The sequence below is a fragment of the Argopecten irradians genome, chromosome 3 (genome assembly GCF_041381155.1).
Source record: "Argopecten irradians isolate NY chromosome 3, Ai_NY, whole genome shotgun sequence".
Classification (NCBI taxonomy): domain Eukaryota; kingdom Metazoa; phylum Mollusca; class Bivalvia; order Pectinida; family Pectinidae; genus Argopecten; species Argopecten irradians.
In genome coordinates this window covers 35,958,639-35,974,883 of record NC_091136.1, presented here as the reverse complement: position 1 = coordinate 35,974,883, position 16,245 = coordinate 35,958,639, and the positions used below count along the sequence as shown (strand labels likewise).

General features: G+C 34.8%; 1 protein-coding gene across 4 annotated transcripts in view; it reads right to left on the bottom strand.

Moving 5' to 3' along the window:
* LOC138318407 (galectin-4-like) overlaps positions 1 to 16,245 on the bottom strand; it is a 29,820-nt gene that overhangs the window by 4,886 nt on the left and 8,689 nt on the right. Inside the window, exons 9-13 of one of the 4 annotated variants that reach the window (XM_069260728.1) lie at positions 13,380 to 13,439; positions 12,471 to 12,515; positions 9,133 to 9,225; positions 2,190 to 2,278; positions 1,250 to 1,466 (exon numbers count right to left, since the gene is read on the bottom strand). In XM_069260728.1, the coding sequence (XP_069116829.1) occupies positions 1,250 to 1,466; positions 2,190 to 2,278; positions 9,133 to 9,225; positions 12,471 to 12,515; positions 13,380 to 13,439 (504 nt within the window). The remainder of the gene's footprint in view (positions 1 to 1,249; positions 1,467 to 2,189; positions 2,279 to 9,132; positions 9,226 to 12,470; positions 12,516 to 13,379; positions 13,440 to 16,245) is intronic. The other 3 variants (XM_069260729.1, XM_069260730.1, XM_069260731.1) reach the window with 3 other exon arrangements.

Sequence of the window (16,245 nt, the reverse complement as noted above, 5' to 3'; positions counted from 1 at the left end):
TTCTCTGCTTTTCAAACTTTTACTACATATTACTACATATGAAATTTGAGAAAGATCCTTTGAGTACTTTCTGAGATATGTAACAGTAACAAACTTCAATTGTCAAAATCCCAGATGGCTACCTGTCCGCCATCTTTTTGACCAATCAGTCTGAAAATGCAACATGCACAACTAAGGTCCTAGGGGAACATACATATAAAATTTGAGACAGATCGCTTCAGCACCTTCTGAGAAATAGCGGTAACAAACTTCAATTGTCAAAATTCAAGATGGCCACCTGTCGGCCATCTTGTTGACCAATCTGTCCAAAAATGCAATATGCACAACTAAAGTCATAGGGGAACCTGCACATGAAATTTGAGACAGATCCCTTCAGCACTTTCTGAGAAATAGTGGTAACAAACTTCAATTGTCAAAATCCAAGATGGCGGTATGTCAGCCATCTTGTTGACTGATCGATCCCAAAATGCAATATGCACAACTAGGGCCCTAGGGGCACCTACATGTGAAATTTGAGACAAATCCCTTAAGTACTGTCTGAGAAATAGCGGTAACAAACTTTAACTATCAAAATCCAAGATGGCTGCCTGGCGGCAATTTTGTAGACCGATTGGTCCCAAAATGCAATATGCACAACTAGGGCCCTAGGGGAACCTACATATGAAATTTGAGACAGATCGCTTCAGCACTTTCTGAGAAATAGCGAAAGGACGGATGGACGATGGACAACAGACAAAAAGCGATTTGAATAGCCCACCATCTGATGATGGTGGGCTAAAAATATCTGAAATATTTCAATGAACTGACGGTACTGCTTGTCGAGATGACATCAATATGGTACATTTTAGGAGATCAATTTTCAAACTGCCTTTGGCAATAAATTAAAGAAAAATGCTTTTTTATTACAAGTTGAAGACATGTTTTTAATCTTTATATTTTGACATACTTTATTTTTATTTCACACATAAATTTAACAATTATATCAACAATAGGCAAATTAATTTGCCGATCCAAAATAGAAGCAAAGAAACAGATATTAATGCAGCTACAATTGTACTTGTTTTTGAAAGATGTCACCAGTAGATTTACATTGAAAGTACTGTGACAACATCATAACGTATTAGAATACCGGTGTATGTTTAAAACATGATGGAAAGCAGAATATTTCATTAACCTAAAATAAATATTTCTTATTTTTTATTGCAGGAATTGTATACCCTATTATTGCTAGGTGTGATGCTGACTGTACCTTAAAGCAGGTTGGTTCCACAAGTATGATCATGTCAAAGGAAGCTCCAACACTGAAAGGAAAGAATGGAATCCCTCTCTCTTCCGATCCCCAGGTTCCTCTGGATCTATTATTCCTAACAACAACATTCACATCTTTTCCAAAGCGGAATCTGGCATCAAAATGGAAAGCAATGTCGCAGTTTTCTGCTGTTCCTTCCTGGAGATTCACATTAAACCTGTGAGATAAAGATTTTAAAAAGTTACTACAGTAAAATGACTTCATGCAGGCCAGCTCTCTGTATTTGAAGTGTACTATTCTGGCTTTACATATTACAAGATTATCTGTCCTTGTTGGTAGATATCTATTGTGAAATACCGTATTTATTTTACTGTAAAAATGGTTGTTTTGACTGATAAATATGACGTTTTTCTCTCAAAACAATGATGGTACAATTGAAAGCTACCTACAAGAGTAGATAATATGGAAATAAAGGCAATGCTTTAAAAAAAAAAACCCAAAATATCCATGTCACTAAGCGAAATTTTCATTACTTCAACCATATCTTTTTTTATTATGAACAACCAAAAATGTCTAGAATGAATTACAGTGTAATGATCCCAGACAATGCCTTACCCTCAATAACCAAATCACACTATACCATCACATTGTGTTTGGTGGTAATCACGATGGCAGTCCCTGGTACTACAGCCACTATAGGCATGGTGACATTGGCTTGGAGAAGAGTATGTAGGGATGTTAGTAAAACTGATAGTAATATGTAAAAACATTAAATACTTAATAGCAACAATGACCCCACAACTCTGTCATAGCCATTCAGTCCAAAGCCCCTGTTGAGAAAGGAGGAGGGAGTAAAAACTGTTACTACAGGAAGAGGATCAAACCAAAACCGTGACTGTATGACCCTACATAATAGAGACAACACCTGGTAGACTCTCACCTGCTAGGCATAGGGCCCAGAGTTCCCTTGATGTTGATCATCTTTCCTGGAACAGCACCACCTGGGATACCGTAAACGAAGGGAACATGCTGTGGAAATTTAACCAAAATTAAATCTTTAAAGAATTTTCTATAAATGTATGTACAATGTATAACTGTTAATTAACTGATGCAAGATAATCTTAAGTCTTTTGATCAGTTTTAATTTCAGACAATACAGTTTGTGAAAAGCAAAGCTTGACTGTGACAGTCTTTAAACGACTTAACCATGCAAATACATTTTGACCCAATGGACCACTTGAAATTCTCAAAGTCCTGTGTTTACCACTTAAAATGATTGCTTATATCCAAATTTAGGCCCATGGGCCTTAACGGTCACCTGAGTTCAGATACAGAATGAAACAAAGACATACAATGTATAAACACTATGTATTAGTCCATCAGGCCCTTGTAGTCAGCCAGTGATTTTATAAATTTGACTTTTTAATCTATGAAGAGTATTTGGTTCCATCAAATCTGTAAAAACAAATAATTTTAGTCATTTTGACCCCATTTAGACCCGCCCCTCTAGTACCCAGGGGTCAGTGAGGACCAATATGGATAGGTTAAGATGCTATATCTCAGGCTAATAATTCAAACAAAGTTTGACTCATTTCCTACGAAAATTGAGCAAATAATGCACATAAATGTGTTTTTCCTATATAAATTATAGTAAAGTTGACCTTCTCCCCAGGGGTAGATCCTAGGGCCATGAAATTCACAATTTTTGTAAAGGGCCATAAGAACTTTCAGTCTATGAAGAATTTCTGGTTCCATCAAATATTTTAGCCTTTTTGACTCCTTTTGTGAGTGAAGAAGAAGACTTTTGAAATTTTTGTCAATTTTACCCTTGGCCAGAAGGTTTGTGCAAAATTTCTTTAAAATTACTTAAGCAGTTTTGGAAAAGAAGTCAAAAATGTAAATTGTTTATGGACATACGACAGATGACGCATGACAACGGACAAAAGGCAATTAGAATAGATCACTTGAGAGTCACTCGAGACTTGTCAGGTGACCTAAATATCCTACATCAAACCAAAATCAATGCCAGTTAAGAAAACAAAATTACCCAACGTATACACCAATAGGTGTTAAGGTGTGTTGACACGAAAGCTGGGGATATTAATTCCACAACTTTGCTTGTTTTGTTGTCAACACCTGTAGTAAAATTGCCCAATTTACAGAATGTTTCTTATTGATTTATACCTGGTATTTGGTTATTTTGAGTTATAGTGTAAATACTTGTATTGAATAGTAATATTGTACTACATTATTTAAATTCTTCTATGAATTGAAACATGTTTTATTGTTAAATAACAAAAGTATTGGACACGAGTTGTATCAAACAAAACAAGAGGCCCAGGGGGCCTGTATTGCTCACTTGGATTTTTTTTTTTAACTAATAATCACAAAAACTCTTACAATCAGAAAATAGCTGAAATAATTAGTTTAATTTTTAATCCCAACAATATAATGGTGCAATCAATATTATATGTCTATGAGTGTTAGTCAATGCTAAGTTTCAGATAAAAAGTCGTTTATATGAAAATAGCGAAATTAACCCTTTAGCCCCTCAGGCCGACCATTTGCACAATTTTGAATCCCCATCCTATAAGGATGCTACCATTGCATTGTGAGTGCTATCCCATGCATATAGTTTCAGATAAGAAGTCATTTATATGAAAATGGCCAAATATACCCTTTACTGCCTGTAAGAAATAATCCGGTCGGACTGGAATCGGAATCTGATCGGATTTCAAAGTTCAAAAATCTGCACGGATTAATATCTTCTCTTTATGGTATATCAAAATCTGATCATCATTTTCTGAGTCTGATCGGGAAAACTATTTTCTGATCAGAAAACAGGGGTGTAATATTTAAATGAATAGAGTAAGATTAATCCGTGCAGAAAAAAATCCAGTTGTATTAAAATCTCAGCAGATAAAATCCGACTCAAAATTCCGACTGAAATTCAGAAAAAAAAATCTGATAAGATTTTTCTAAAAACGCAATCGTATTTTGAATGTTATTCCGATTGGATTTTGGAAAAAAAATCTGATAAGATTTTCTGCAAACCAGATGATAGTTTACCATAGCCACATGCATATATCTAATTGGATTATTTGTACACCCAGGAAGTCAACAAAATGAAACAAAAAACTAACAAGAAAGATTGTAAAGCAGGTTTTTTTAATCAATAATTATCTAATATAGAGATTATAAAAGTCAATTAGTCCTTTAACCATATTATGGCTTTTAGCTAATATATCTATAATATTTCAATGCCTCTTTATATATATACACACATAAATATAATTTAGATAATAAGACAATGTTTTTTTTTCATTTGTCCATGATATTCTTGCTCCTCTTCGTACTGAAGATTTTTTCCTGGTACAACTGATGATAGTTTAATTTGTTGAAGTTACAAGGTGTAACTATTCCCTTTACATTATCTGAAATACAGAAAAAAAACCCATTCAATTTAGTTTTAAAAATATCAGTTGATCTTCTCTTATCAACATCCTAATCCTAATTTTACTTTTATATTGATATTATAGTTAAAGCTGCATCAGTATTATAAATTCACTGAAATCTAATAAAATCACAGGTTTTAGGAAAACTTTAAGCTGGACAAAAAGAATGCATTATTGTATATATATATATATGTATTGATTGGTCTCTCTGAATGAGGTTTCAAACTACTTCTGCTCTGTACATGTATTTGACATATTTTGAAAATTCAAGTGGATGCAAGCTGTAAATTATAGCATAGTGATACAATTTATGTTACAAACACTATACTGATACTTCCTAAATAATTATTTTTCGGATATGATCTTACAATATTGATCTCAAGAAGGATTTTACTGGCAATGATATTCAATATGACAATAGCATTCTCATCATTTAACTAAATATATGTCCCACAATTATCACAATTATTACATGGTATATATACTCTCCAAATATCTCTATGAATTTAGAACTCACCAGTATGAATGTTGCTCTCATGGTTGAAACCTTCATCTCCTTCTCATTAATACATCCATAAATGCTCTTCTGTTATATATATGTAGTTGCATTTTACCTTTTACTGAACCATAGAATCCAAAATAGCACAAGATAGTTCCAGAATCCTAGAACACTTTTATAGGAATATATTTAACACAAAAACACAGAGAAGAAAATTGTCTCCCTCCATCAACAGCATTCGCTTTCAAAAGTGCTAGAATGTAGATTCCGGTTGGAAAAATTGGGGCACATGAAAGGATCTTCATTCTAACTGCCATATTAATTAAAAGATGATTTTACATTACAGATATGTTTAAAATATTCTGTAAACATATATTATCATATATTCCAATAAATAGATTTAATAAGTAAATCATACTTGTTTAGATATAAACCTATGCCCTTAGGTTGGCCCCATGAATTTTTATGACTCAGAATCCTATCCCTTGACCTCCCTAGTCCAGTGCCCAGCTGGGCCCATCTACATGATAAGAGATCTACACTCAGTAACATATTGGTTACACATTGGCCTAGGACCTGGACTTAATTAGTATACATATATTTAATATCAAGACAGCAAAATTTAAAATTACCTAATTTACCTACCTTTTACGATAGCTATTAAATAAGTAAATCAAAGAACTTAAAACAAGAGGCCCATGGGCCTTAACGGTCATCTGACTATTAGCACAACACAATGTAGTCGTTTAAAGTTTTTAGCATATTTGACCTCTATGACCTTGAATGAAGATCAAGGTCATGCATTTGAACAAACTTGGTATCCCTTCATTCTAGCATGTCACAGGCCCAATATCAGGTCTCTAGGCCTCCAAGTTATTCTCAAGAAGTTGTTTAAATATTTTAACCTTTTTGACCCCTGTGACCTTGAATGAAGGTCAAGGTCCTTCATTTGTTGGTAGCCCTTCATCCCAGTATGCTGCAGGCCTAATATGAGTATCCAGGGCCTTTTAGTTCTTGAGAAGAAGTTGTTTAAAGTTTTAAGCCTATCTGACCCCCGTGACCTTCAATGAAGATCAAGGTCATTCATTTGAACAAACTTGAGAGCCCTTCATCCCAGCATGTCAAAGGCCCAATATCAGGTCTCTAGACCTCCTACTAATTCTAAAGAAGTCGTTAAAAATATCTTAGCCAATTTGACCCCTGTGACCTTGAATAAAGGTCAAGGTCATTCATTTTATCAAACTTGGTAGCCCTTCATCCAAGCATGCTGCAAGCCCAACATGAGTGTCCTGTGCCTTTTGGTTCTTCAGAAGAAGTCGTTTAAAGATTTTAGCCTATTTGACCTCTGTGACCTCGAATGAAGGTAAAGGTCATTCATTTGAACAAACTTGGTAGCCCTTCATTCCAGTATGCTACATGCCTAATATGATTATCCTGGGACTACTGGTTCTTGAGAAGAAGTTGTTTAAAGATTTTAGCCTTTTTGACCCCTTTGACCTTGAATGAAGATCAAGGTCATTCATTTGAACAAACTTGTTAGCCCTTCATCCTAGCATGCTACATGCCTAATATCAGGTCTCTAGGCCTCTTAGTTATTCACAAGAAGTTGTTTAAAGGATTTTTAGCCTATTTGACCCTGTGACCTTGAATGAAGGTCAAGTTCATTTATTTGAACAAACTTGGTAGCCCTTTGTCCCAGCATGCTACAGGCCAAATACCAGTACCCTGGGCCTTTTCGGTTATTGAGAAGAAGTCGTTTGAATGAAAAGTTTACGCACAGCGCACGACGACGGACGGTGCATGATGACAATAGGTCATCCTGACCCTTCGGGTCAGATGACCTAAAAATGAATGCTTTAATTGGAATATGTATTTACTATAATACATGTATTATGGAAATTGCCAGAGACTTATGGTACTGATGATCATACTAGTACAGGATATATTCTTGAATCCTGCAAAAAGACTTCATTTCACCATATCAAATAGACTAGCTGCTAGAATCAAATTTGATTAAGAAACCCTTTTGGATAGTAGAAAAAAAGTTATATTGTGCAAAATTATAGATTTCAAAGTTAATTAATGATATATAAATAAACGTTTACTGGCCTCTCATATTAGAATGATGATATTACATGTGTTTTATTTCAATATCTGCTTATGAACAAATCTTAAATGACACTAAAAAGAAGATAATTGTTTGTATGAATATGTTAAAGTGTTCAGTGAATTTGTGGGATTATATATATACCCAAAGCTTGAAAATCTTTGTCTGTTTCAGACATGGGCACAATTACTTAAAAATGTAATTAATTAATAATCGATTACTTGGGAGAAAATGCTGTAATCTATTAATAATGTGTTTAAAGTTAAAGTTTGGAATCTGTGTGTCAGCGAAAACTCAGAAAATCAGAAAAGTCAGAAAATCTGTGTCAGTGAAAACTCTAAATCAGAAAATCTGACTCTGTCAATATTACAAAGTTCAGAAATCTGTATCACAGTCGGAATATATTTCCAATTCTCTAAAATCCAACTGTATATAGAATAGGATTTTACAGACTGGGATTTTTGCTTCTTAGAAACCGATCAGATATTGCACACAGAATCCGTATCCGATCAGATTTTTGGTCAATTTTAAAGAATCTGATTGCATGGATTCTAATCGGAATTTCTGTTTTTCCGATCAGAATCCGATTCTGAATTTCGTACAGGAGGCCCTGCCCCACAGGACCCAACATGTCAACCCGACCATTTGCACAATTTTGAATCCCAACTCTATAAGGATACTACCATTGCATTATGGGTGCTATCCTATGCTTAGTTTCAGAGAAGAAGTCATTTATATGGAAATAGCAAAATTGACCACTTTTGACTCCACCCCTCAGGCCCCAGGGGAGCCAGCCTCATCATTTGTACAATTTTGAACCCCAACTCTATAAGGATGCTACCATTGCATTATGAGTGTTATTGCATGCTTAGTTTCAGAGAAGAAGTCGTTTATATGGAAATAGCCAAATTGACCCCTTTTGACCCCGCCCCTCAGGCCCCCGGGGGGTCAGCCCCATCATTTGTACAATTTTGAATCCCCACCCTATAAGGATGCTACCATTGCATTATGAGTGCTATCCCATGCTTAGTTTCAGAGAAGAAGTCGTTTATATTGAAATAGCCAAACTGACCCCTTTTGACCCTGCCGGGTGTGTGTGTGTGTGTGTGTGTGTCAGCCTGACCCCTTTTGACCCCGCCCGTCAGGCCCCCCCGGGGGGGGGGGGGGGGGGGGGGGGGGGGGGGGAGCCCCATCATTTGTACAATTTTTAATCCCAACTCTATAAGGATACTACCATTGCATTATGGGTGCTATCCTATGCTTAGTTTCAAAGAAGAAGTCGTTTATATGAAAATAGCCAAATCGATCCCTTTTGGCCCCACCCCTCAGGCCCCTGGGGGGGTCAGCCCCATCATTTGCACAATTTTCGGTCAGTAATCCATAAGGATGCTACCAGTCAAATTTTGTTGAATTCCGATCAGCAGTTATGGAGAAGAAGTCGATTGTTGACGGACGAACCATCAACGGACGACGGATGCCACGGTATGGCATAAGCTCACCTTGGTCCTTTGGACCAGGTGTGCTAAAAATTATCCACACACTCTCTCACCTCATTATTTCGTAAAAAAACAATTCTTATATTCCTACGTCCTTTACTAAACACCATACATTTAGTTTTTTACACTCAAAGAAATAGTGACAGGCATTCTCAAATGCATTTAAGGCTTAATAACTAGCAAAAGTAAAACAATGATAAAATAGGTAGCACAGGAAACAGGCAACTGATAATTGTCCCAGGAAATATTGACTTCTTCAAGATTTTGCTATGTTGTTGTTCGTCTCCTTGTGCTAGCAGAAACGTATTTGGTCATGTTTTACTTACAGGATTGTAAAGAATTGGCTGGTTTGGCATGACAGCTGGATTGGGTGGCGGATAAGCCTGACCTGTTGTGTAGCTGAATGTAGTACTAGATGGCTTTGGAATTGAAAACACAAATTTGAAAATTAATCAAAAGTAAAATTAATTCAATTAAATGCTAATATGTAACAAGGTAATCATATGATATCTCTTGATTAAGCAAAAATAGTTTCAAATCAAGCATATAAACATAAGCATAAAAATGGTAAAAAGATTTAGAAGTAAAGCACAATAATTATACCAGAGGGATCTTGGCGCCCACCAAAAGAATGATCAATGTCTGAAACATGACAGAGGGATCTTTTCTCTGCTTTACAAATTTCAACTACCAAAATCAAGAAAGCAGCCGGTCAGCCATCTTGTTGACCTATCAGTCCAAAAATCAACATGCACAACAAAGGGTCCTAGGGGAACCTACCTATGAAATTTGAAAAAGATGGCTGCCTGGCGGTCATCTTGTTGACCACTTTCTGAGAAATAGCGGAAACAAACTTCATTTATCAAAATCCAAGATAGCAGCTGGTCGGCCATCTTGTTGACCTATCAGTCCAACAAGAGCTGTTGGAGAACAGCAAAGCTCGCCTATTCAGAAGAAGTTGATGTTCAAGTATTTACTATTTAAACATGGATATATGACAAATTAACAGACTCAAAAACCCCCTAAAGGACCCCAAATTGGTTGTATTATCACGTTCAGCATCCATACACATTAGGAAAATAAAATCATAAACATTTATGATGACTTAAGCTTAAACAATAGACAAAATAGAAACTTGCTCAAAAACTTTAACATGGAAATATGACAAATTAACAGACTCAAAAAACAACTAAAGGGCCCCAAATTGGTTGTATTATCACGTTCAGCATCCATACACATTAGGAAAATAAAATCATAAACATTTATGATGACTTAAGCTTAAACAATTGACGAAACAGAAACTTGCTCAAAAACTTTAACGTGAAATGGGACGCCAACGCTGACGCCGACGCCGACGTGACAACATTAGCTCCCCCTATTCTTCGAATAGGCGAGCTAAAAATCAACATGCACAACAAAGGGTCCTAGGGGAACCTATCTATGAAATTTGAAAAAAAAAATCCCTTTACTACTTTCTGAGAAATAGCGGAAACAAACTTCATTTATCAAAATCCAAGATGGCGGCCGGTCGGCCATTTTGTTTACCGATCAGTCCCAAAATACAATATGCACAACAAAGGGTCCTAGGGGAACCTACCTATGAAATTTGAAAAAGATGGCTGCCTGGCGGTCATCTTGTTGACCGATCAGTCCCTCCCAAAATGCATATGCACAACAAGGGTCCTAGGTGAACCTACCTATGAAGTTTGAGACGTATCCCTTCAGTACTTTCTGAGAAATAGCAATAACAAACTTTTAAACTATCAAAATCCAAGATCGGCTGGTCAGACAAGTAATCCTAATCTAAGGTAATTCATGCCAAGTAAGCTACAGGCCAAATTTTGGACCTATCAACCTCTTGGTTACAAAATATTTTGAAATAACTCATCCTTGACATGTTAAATAAGAAATCTACCAAGGAGAGTTAAAATGTGTCTTGGGGTGACAAAGATAGGCAATACCTTTCTTGTCAACATGACCTGATCAGTATCCATGAGATAGATTTAAACCCCAATGATGAGATGCAGATGATGATAATTATTGTGACATGTCACTTGTGTTAGTAGAGAAGTATGAGAAGTATTGTGACATGTCACTTGTGTTAGTAGAGAAGTATGAGAATTATCGTGACATGTCACTTGTGTTAGTAGAGAAGTATGAGAATTATTGTGACATGTCACTTATGTTAGTAGAGAAGTATGAGAATTATCGTGACATGTCACTTGTGTTAGTAGAGAAGTATGAGAATTATCGTGACATGTCACTTGTGTTAGTAGAGAAGTATGAGAATTATCGTGACATGTCACTTGTGTTAGTAGAGAAGTATGAGAATTATCGTGACATGTCACTTGTGTTAGTAGAGAAGTATGAGAATTATTGTGACATGTCACTTGTGTTAGTAGAGAAGTATGAGAATTATTTTGTGACGTGACATGTCACTTGTTTAGTAAGAGTATAGAAAGAGAAGTAGATATCGGACATGTCACTTGTGTTAGTAGAGAAGTATGAGAATTATAATGACATGTCACTTGTGTTAGTAGAGAAGTATGAGAATTATTGTGACATGTCACTTGTGTGAGAAGAGAAGTGTGAAAATTATCGTGACATGTCACTTGTGTTAGTAGAGAAGTATGAGAATTATTATGACATGTCACTTGTGTTAGTAGAGAAGTATGAGAATTATCGTGACATGTCACTTGTGTTAGTAGAGAAGTATGAGAATTATTGTGACATTTCACTTGTGTTAGTAGAGAAGTATGAGAATTATTGTGACATGTCACTTGTGTTAGAAGAGAAGTATGAGAATTATCGTGACATGTCACTTGTGTTAGTGGAGAAGTATGAGAATTATCGTGACATGTCACTTGTGCTAGTAGAGAAGTATGAGAATTATAGTGACATGTCACTTGTGTTAGTAGAGAAGTATGAGAATTATAATGACATGTCACTTGTGTTAGTAGAGAAGTATGAGAATTATCGTGACATGTCACTTGTGTTAGTAGAGAAGTATGAGAATTATCGTGACATGTCACTTGTGTTAGTAGAGAAGTATGAGAATTATAATGACATGTCACTTGTGTTAGTAGAGAAGTATGAGAATTATTGTGACATGTCACTTGTGTTAGTAGAGAAGTATGAGAATTATCGTGACATGTCACTTGTGTTAGTAGAGAAGTATGAGAATTATTGGGACATGTCACTTGTGTTAGTAGAGAAGTATGAGAATTATTGTGACATGTCACTTGTGTGAGAAGAGAAGTATGAAAATTATCGTGACATGTCACTTGTGTTAGTAGTGAAGTATGAGAAATATTATGACATGTCACTTGTGTTAGTAGAGAAGTATGAGAATTATCGTGACATGTCACTTGTGTTAGTAGAGAAGTATGAGAATTATTGTGACATGTCACTTGTGTTAGTAGAGAAGTATGAGAATTATTGTGACATGTCACTTGTGTTAGTAGAGAAGTATGAGAATTATCGTGACATGTCACTTGTGTTAGTAGAGAAGTATGAGAATTATTGTGACATGTCACTTGTGTTAGTAGAGAAGTATGAGAATTATTGTGACATGTCACTTGTGTTAGTAGAGAAGTATGAGAATTATCATGACATGTCACTTTTGTTACATTATGTAGTAGAAAGTATGAGAAGGAATGATTACCTGATAAACTGTAACTAGTGACCCTTCTAACGAAGACCGGGAAGCCTACAGGTAAAACCAGGACAAATTTAAATCACACCTGTCTATATAACACAACTCTTATAATTACACTTCAAACTTCTACAACACACATCAGATAGTTCAGATTTGAAACTCCTCATCCTGTATCGTGTATTCTTCTTATTCAATGTCTGCCATTGACTTATTTTTTTTCTGTTTTATTTTTAAGTTAAATATACAAATGCAGACAACCATTCTGGTGAAACTAAATGAATTTTCTCAAAAAAGAAGAAGAAATACAATAAGTATGTGTAGTCTCAAAATTTGATATATGACAGGATGAATATAAGTAAGGTGCATCAGGTAAACTGATCTATATAAATAAACACACATAGATCAGGATATGTGCCGTATAACACACCAATCAATGTTGATTAACAAGTCAAGAATCAAGATAATGTTTAGATTAAAGCACTAACACTATTTTAATCACTCACAGCCCTGTTAAAGTAAAGCAATAACATGCATAGCGATCATTATTTGTTAAAGTTATTGATATGTATGCTGAAAATATTTTCATTGAAAAATCCTGGTTTAAATAAAAAAAAAACTCCACTAAATGTGTGTAAAATATCGATATTAATTATTCTCAGTTCAAAACACAGCATACAAAATGTATATATATATTGCTCTGAAGTCTCCATATTAGGATAAAGATGTTATTGAGAAAGATTTTAATAAATGATTGGCCCATCTATGTAAAACATCTATGTAAAACAAGAAAACTGTTTATGTCTCAAGTTTTAGAAAAGGTCTGTGAACAAATTAAGAAGCGTATCAGAAGAATCCACAGCAAACTTTAAGTGTTAGTTTGTTATTTGTCTGCAAATCTATACATTTCTGACTCACAGAACCATAGGCCCCTCCGGATCCAGTGTGGACATTGTAAGTTGTCATGGAGTTATGCTCCTGTTTGACCAATAAAGATACACTTCATTAATTTTGTCAGCTAAAACACATGATCTAACTTGAAGACTTGTGTTAAATCCAAATATATTTTTAGTCCCAGTTGATCTTTTCACTATTCCTTACTGTAAATTTTTCTTTTCACCATTCCTAACTGTAAATTTATCTTTTCACTATTCCTTACTGCAAATTTATCTTTTTACTATTCCTTACTGTAATTATCTTTTTACTATTCCTTACTGTAAATATATCTTTTCACAATTCCTTACTTTAAATTTATCTTTTTACCATTCTTACTGTAAATTTATCTTTTCACTATTCTTTACTGTAAATGTATCTTTTCATTATTCCTTACTGTAAATTTATCTTTTCACCATTCCTTACTGTAAATTTATCTTTTCACCATTCCTTACTGTAAATTTATCTTTTCACCATTCCTTACTGTAAATTTATCTTTTCACTATTCATTACTGTAAATTTATCTTTTCACTATTCCTTAGAGTAAATCTATCTTTTCACTATTCCTTACTGCAAATGTATCTTTTCATTATTCCTTACTGTAAATTTATCTTTTCACTATTCCTTACTGTAAATTTATCTTTTCACCATTCCTTACTGTAAATTTATCTTTTCACCATTCCTTACTGTAAATTTATCTATTCACCATTCCTTACTGTAAATTTATCTATTCACCATTCCTCACTGTAAATTTATCTTTTCACCATTCCTTACTGTAAATCTATCTTTTCAGTATTCCTTACTGTAAATGTATCTTTTAACTACATGTATTCCTTACTGTAAATTTATCTTTTCACTATTCCTTACTGTAAATGTATCTTTTAACTACATGTATTCCTTACTGTAAATTTATCTTTACACCATTCCTTACTGTAAATGTATCTTTTAACTACATGTATTCCTTACTGTAAATTTATCTTTTCACTATTCCTTACTGTAAATGTATCTTTTCACATGTATTCCTTACTGTAAATTTATCTTTACACCATTCCTTACTGTAAATGTATCTTTTAACTACATGTATTCCTTACTGTAAATTTATCTTTTCACTATTCCTTACTGTAAATGTATCTTTTAACTACATGTATTCCTTACTGTAAATGTATCTTTTAACTACATGTATTCCTTACTGTAAATTTATCTTTTTACTATTCCTTACTGTAAATGTATCTTTTAACTACATGTATTCTTTACAGTATTTTTATCTTTTCGTTACTCTTTACTGTAAAGGAGGAGTGTCAATTTGGGCCCTCTGGTGGCCATGACTAATAAGCATTATTTTTTGTTTACAAATACCCATGGTTTAGGACATCATGATATGACATATGATTAAGGTCATGTCAGAGTCCCTTGTGATTTATTATACAAGCTCACCCTCAAATGACATTGAGACATATACAATCTCACTATATTGACAATGAAACTAAATACAAGCCCACTCTTATGACATTGAGGCTAAATACTAGCCCACTCTTATGACATTGAGACTAAATACAAGCCCACTTTTATGACATTGAGGCTAAATACAAGCCCACTCTCATGACTCTTATGACATTGAGACTATATACAAGCCCACTCTAATGACAATTAGACTAAATACAAGCCCACTCTGATGATATTGAGACTAAATACAAGCCCACTCCTATGACATTGATACTAAATACAATCTCACTCTATTGACAATGAAACTAAATACAAGCTCACTCTTATGACAATGAGGCTAAATACAAGCTCACCATCAAATGACATTGAGACAAAGTATTTACTTACCCTTATGACATTGAGACTAAATACAAGCCCACCCTTATGATATTGAGACTACATACAAGCCCACCCTTATGACATTGAGGCTAAATACAAGCCCACTCTTATGATATTGAGACTAAATACAAGCCCACCCTTATGACATTGAGACTAAATACAAGCCCACTCTTATGACACTGAGGCTAAATACAAGCCCACTCTTATGACACTGAGGCTAAATACAAGCCCATTCTTATGACATTGCAGCTAAATACTAGCTCACCCTAAATGACATTGAGACAAAGTATTTGCTTCCCTTATGACGTTGAGGCTATAAAGTGGCCCACACTTATGACATTTAGGCTAAATACAAGCCAACTCTTATGACATTAAGGCTAAATACAAGCCCACTTTTATGACATTGAGGCTAAATACAAGCCCACCCTTATGGCATTGAAACTAATTACAAGCCCACCCTTAGGACATTGAGGCTGAATACAAGCCCACTTATGACAATTAGACTTAATACAAACCCAACCTAATGACAATTAGACTAAATACAAACCCAACCTAATGACAATTAGACTAAATACAATCTCATTCTATTGACAATGAAACTAAATACAAGCTCACTCTTATGCCAATGAGGCTAAATACAAGCTCACCATCAAATGACATTGATACTAAATACTAGCCTACTCTTATGACATTGAGGCTAAATACTAGCCAACTCTTATGACATTGAGGCTAAACAGCAGCCCACTCTGATGACATTGAGACTAAATACAAGCCCACTCTAATGACAATTAGACTAAATACAAGCCCACTCTTATGACATTGAGACTATATACAAGCCCACTCTTATGACATTGAGACTATATACAAGCCCACTCTTATGACATTGAGACTATATACAAGCCCACTCTTATGACATTAAGACTAAATATAAGCCCACTCTTATGACATTGAGACTATATACAAGCCTACTCTTATGACATTGAGACTATATACAAGCCCACTCTTATGACATTGAGACTAAATACAAGCC